At 42.2% G+C, this 5,153-nt stretch overlaps 1 protein-coding gene across 1 annotated transcript; it reads left to right on the top strand.

Moving 5' to 3' along the window:
- Positions 1 to 2,000: 2,000 nt before the first annotated feature.
- LOC148013575 (uncharacterized) lies at positions 2,001 to 4,326 on the top strand. Its single transcript, XM_087668315.1, has 2 exons — positions 2,001 to 2,853; positions 3,822 to 4,326. The coding sequence occupies exons 1-2, from the start codon at positions 2,296 to 2,298 to the stop codon at positions 4,179 to 4,181; spliced, it is 918 nt and encodes a 305-aa protein (XP_087524441.1). The 5' UTR covers positions 2,001 to 2,295; the 3' UTR covers positions 4,182 to 4,326.
- Positions 4,327 to 5,153: the final 827 nt, after the last annotated feature.

The following is a 5,153-nucleotide window of genomic DNA, read 5'->3' as shown; positions in this document are numbered from 1 at the left end:
TTGATTACATTCCACATCATCTTTTTGGTCTTATAAGTGTACCACACATGAGAGCATGGAAAGTTTTGATAGACAACATATTTTGTCGTGAGAAACCTTTCACATGCCATAGTGCTTGTTGGAATAACAAGAGTAGCTTGCCACCACTTAATCATATTACGAAAGCTTTCTTGCCATTCTTTCATGAGTGAAAACACTCTCCATGCTTCTTTCATTGTAAACCCTTCACAATTCAAGTAAAGAGTCTCAGTAAACATAAACAACTCTTGTTCACAAGCTTTTCTATCAACCAAGGGATGGAATTGTTCTTTTCCTTCCTTGCATGGTCGAAGACGTAGTACCAACTTATCAAGCCATCTCTTAGCATTCTTCTCTCTAATTTCATCATCTTGAGCATTAAAAAATGGGCTAAAAAGTGTTACAACCTTGAAGAGTGGAAGATCTAGAAAATGAGCATTTAGAGTATCTATCAAACATTGCATGTAGTTCATAGCAAGCTGCATACATGATTTCAAAGTACCATCAATGTGTGGTCTTATCATTGGAGTATATTGCTTTTCAACATCCTTTTTCTTCTTAGTTGATGCATAATCTTTGTCTTTACCTTTAGGAAGCACTCTATATATCAATTCATGTCTATGTAATAGCCATCCTTATCAACCATTTCTAACTATCATTTTTTAGAGTGCACTTTGACAAGTATGTGGTATCTTTTGTGAAATTCATGGGTCTAAAAAAGCAATGTTTGAGTTTTGATATAACCACATCAATGCACTTCCGATGGAAGTTACATCCAACATTTATTTATGAAACTTTAGACTCAAGAAATTCAATTATTTTAATACATTAGCCATCATATGAATGCAAAACTGCAAAACAAAATGTATTGCGTTATTGTACAAATCCATTAACTTTTCATTATTCCAAATTGTCAAGGTAGTAAGCATTAAGGCAACAAGTCTTTCCATGACTTGTGCACGTGAAAGCCATTTGACTGCATGAATTCATAATGGTCAATGTTCATCTAATTGTCTAATCTCTGAAATCTGAAAGAGACATCAATTCTTTGTTTATTTTAGATGAGTTATTGCTCCATGAATACACTTTCTTTGTTAGCTTCTCTACAATGAAAAGCTGTAGAAATAATTTGCAAGCATCTCCAACAAAACCAAAGCTTCTCAATGTGCAATACAACGCACTATTATTAAATTTGGCAAGTCTTTTCTAAGAAGCCCAACAACCCCTATCTCATGTCCACCATACATGATGGCCCATCAGTTGCCAAGCTAATCATTCTTTGCTTACATAGGATAGGCCTCTTGCATTAAGAAAGAGCATCAAAGCATCATAGATGGTCTTTCCTTTTCCATATGTCAGTATCATAACACCCATAAAACTTAACTGCCTAACCCCCACACCTATGCATGCAAAACAAGTACTGTATAATATCAAATGCATCTCAAGTCCTTTGTTTGTACTCTCATCCAACATCACTGAGAAATATGGAGATGTTACCATAGATACAATCGGCATTTACAACAACTGACTCGACATCGCGGAAAGGACTCAATGCTTGCATTAGTAGTGAGTTGAGCAGCAGCAGGAGCCCACCGTGTGTGTTTATGGGATCCAACCTTCGACCGCCATAATTAAAAATACTGTTGCATTAAAAATAAACTATAAGGCCAGTTGATAATTGTCCAAATCTATACTATTAGTTAACAAGAGGTGAAGGGTGGGTGCCATGTGGCAGCCCCCCACCTCCCCCACAATAAAAAAAAGAGAATGCGAGGGCGGGTGCCACGTGTCCAGCACTCGCTCCCGCCCGCGCTAGCAAAAATCGCCGGGACGAGTCTAGGCGCGGAGCGCCTAGTTATGAGTTATGGACACTGATGTTGACAGCGAACTTGATGGGAAGGAACTATTTCACAAATCTACTATCTAGGCCCGAAAGCGAATGATAAGCCTTGCCACGATCTATCCTCTCCAGCAACGCGATTGGGACCCCGAATCCACCAAAAAAACAAAAGCAGATTTCTTTGAACGTAATACTCCTGAGAGGGGAGGGAGCAGGCGTGTCAGCACTGTGTTGCGTGAATCGAGAGAGAGAGAGAGAGAGAGTGAGAGAGAGAGAGAGTGTGTGTGTGTGAGGCTGCGAGAGGATACTCAGACTCCAGAGGAAGAGGAAAAGGCTGAGAGAGAGACTCAGAGAGAGAGAGAGAGAGAGAGAGAGAGAGAGAGAAATTCTGAGAGAGCGCAAGCCTGTCCCGTGCGTTTGAATTCCGTGCGGGGAGGATGTCGCGGTGGTGTTGCTGCTTCCCTGGCGGAGGAGGAGGGTCTGCAGATTCCAAAATGAGGAACAAGGTAAGCTCCGCTTCCTCAACTTCTCATGCCGCTGCATCCGCCTCTGCATCAGACGCAGCAGCGCAGAAAACCGGCCATCACCAAGTAAGCCCCGTCCTTGTGGAGCTCTTCACCTCGCAGGGCTGCAGCTCCTGCCCCTCCGCAGATCTCCTTGTCTCAAAGCTCTCATCGCAGGCGCGGTCAGGATCTGCGCCAATCAGCATAGCATCAGATATGGATAGCAGCGACCAGATGAATGTAACCCTAGATGTGCCGATCATTGTCTTGTCGTACCACGTCGATTATTGGGACTACGTGGGTTGGAAGGATCCGTTTGCTAACAGCCTGTGGAGCAGCCGGCAGCGTGCCTATGGAGAAGCCCTGCAGCAGGACAGCATCTACACGCCTGAGGCCGTTATTCAGGGCCGCTCTCACTGCATCGCCTCCAATGCCTCCACACTCACCTCCCTCATCAGCAATGCTCCACGCTTTCCTGCCCTTGACGTGCGGGTCAGCATCATCTCTACCTCTCTTAATCTTGTCTGCATGTTTTATTTGCCCCGTACTGTCTCTTTTTGTTGGATCCATATCGTCTTGTAAGGCAAAATTGCGCATATTATCCTGCATTTTGCTTGATCATTGATGTCAGTAAATTCCCCTTTTGTCTGTGTTTTTTCTGTCTATGTTAACTGTCAGGTTTCCACAAATGAGCGGCAGCTCAATGAGTGGGATGGGTGTGTGAGTAATGGAAGGTCAAGAGTTCAAAACTTAAAATTGAGCGGATTTGCCCCATAACGTCTCTTTTTTATGGATCCAAATAATCCAAATAATCCAAATGGTCATATAGGGTAATGTGAGGTCAAGAGTTCAAAACCTAAGATTGAGTGCCTCTGCAGTTCCTTACCCTCTGGGGTGCAGAGATTGGGATGAAGCCCAATCACAAGCAATTCAAAATGGGTGCAGTGAAAAACAATTTGTTGAATGGGCATGTGCAACTCTTTTCTGGCTCACATATGTTGATCATAATTGATCACACGCAGACTTATGAAATCACTGTTGATTGGAATCTGAAGATTAGTTGTCTGGAATCTGCTTAAACGGTTAAGTGGTCCAATGTCTTCATGTATGTACACCTATGCAGCATCTGGATTGTCAAGTAGTTAGTCTGGGCAATACTGTTTTTCTTTACAGAACCATGCTAGGCTTGATATTCCATGTATTTGCAGGGTTAACCACTGACAGGCAGAGCAGATCTCGCACTAGTCAGACATGTCCACTGTTCTGCCTTGTTTGTATATTACCTTGGTTAACCTACCTTTCTATATTGGTAGGCTATGAGCTCCGAAAGTTAGACCATATATTATAGTGGTGTAGATGGCATTGATTAGCTGCTCGATGAATGATTGACAAAGAAATCTCTCACCAATCAACCTGTATATCAGCATTCTTAACTCTTTCTTTCTTTTTTCCAACTGCAGGCCACATTTTCAAGGCCCTCTCCTTCTGATTTAGAAATTTCTGTGGGGGTTTCAATCAAAACCAAGGTAGAAGGTAATGTGGACATTTGGCTAGCACTTTTTGAGAATGGTCTGGTGACTGATTGTACTAAGGGGGAAAACATGGGAAGAGTCTTGACAAATGATTTTGTAGTCCGGAGCTTGCAGAAGGTGTGCACTGTGCAAAATGTGCAGACCAAAAAGCCTGTGAAAGGGCAAGCCAGCATTAAACTTTGGGAAAGCTACTCAAAGGCGAAGTGTGGGATGGCTTTGTTTATTCAGAGCAGCTTAACAATGGAGGTCCATGGTGCTCAGCTTATAGAGCTACCAGATGATGCTTGATTCCCTGTAGCATGCAACTTCTTTGGAAGCTAGTGCTAGTATTGTCTCTTTAAATCACAAGTACAATAGCCCACCTTGTAACATGTTTTCAACTACATTCCATTTTTTTGACAAATTATATAAAATTCTTTGGTGCTTTGTCGAAGTCATCTTTAAATTTTGATAGATTGAACTACCATAACCTAAATAAAACTTTTGGTTTGTGATAATTGAGGAGACAATTTCTTGTATTTCTTGGTGAAAATTGCACATTTGTTTGATTATTCAAGCTTTATGTACTATGGAAATTCAAAGTAACAACTTTAGATAAAATATCACATTAAGAGTTTGCCAATGATGAAGGGATCACATAGGTCATGTTGGATGTTGTAGATGGATCAGGAATAGTGACATTACTTGATTGGGTGTATGTGATTAAAACTCTCTGCTTATGGCAAATCAAATGGCAATCTTTTGCACTTGGCTAGCGGACTAGGGACATGCATGCTTTGGATTTTGAGCTAGATCTATTAGAATACCCACAGATTCTCAATAATGTTTGGAAGTTTTTTTAAGTGTAGATTGAAGGATTAAGCATGTGGGAGCTTTCGCTTAATTGCCGAGACCGTTGGACCACAAAGCTGAGCACTAATGGCTACCTCTCACATAGTCGACGTGCCATCCATATCTATGGGTGTAGTGAGTTTACCTTCATGCCGATCGAGTTACCTCCTCTCCCGTGCACTCCGGTAGCTCCATAATCCAAGTACAAGCTTCAAGCACGCTCCATCCTCAAGCTCCATGCTCCAAGCTCCATTGCTGCGAGCAAGACAAGAGAAGAGAAGAGGATAAGAAGAGAGGAGAAGATGGAGAGCTTCTCCTCCCCAGTCCCTTACCCTCACACACTCACTCCCTCACACTCTCACACTCCCTCTCTCAAGCATAAGCTCAAGCAAGCAAGTAGAAGAAGAGGAGGAAGAAGAGGAGAGCCAC

The sequence above is a fragment of the Lygodium microphyllum genome, chromosome 26, assembly GCF_053477565.2.
Source record: "Lygodium microphyllum isolate KBCC chromosome 26, Lygodium_microphyllum_v1.1.10, whole genome shotgun sequence".
Lineage (NCBI taxonomy): Eukaryota > Viridiplantae > Streptophyta > Polypodiopsida > Schizaeales > Lygodiaceae > Lygodium > Lygodium microphyllum.
Note: the sequence above shows the minus strand (reverse complement) of the source record. Positions and strands in the feature narration are given on the sequence as shown.

Bases quoted from the DNA above. Each gene is read 5' to 3' on its own strand.
- LOC148013575 (XM_087668315.1), top strand. From the start codon at position 2,296: ATGTCGCGGTGGTGTTGCTGCTTCCCTGGCGGAGGAGGAGGGTCTGCA. The intron at 2,854-3,821 runs GTCAGCATCATC...TTCCAACTGCAG, and splicing joins TTCCTGCCCTTGACGTGCGG to GCCACATTTTCAAGGCCCTC.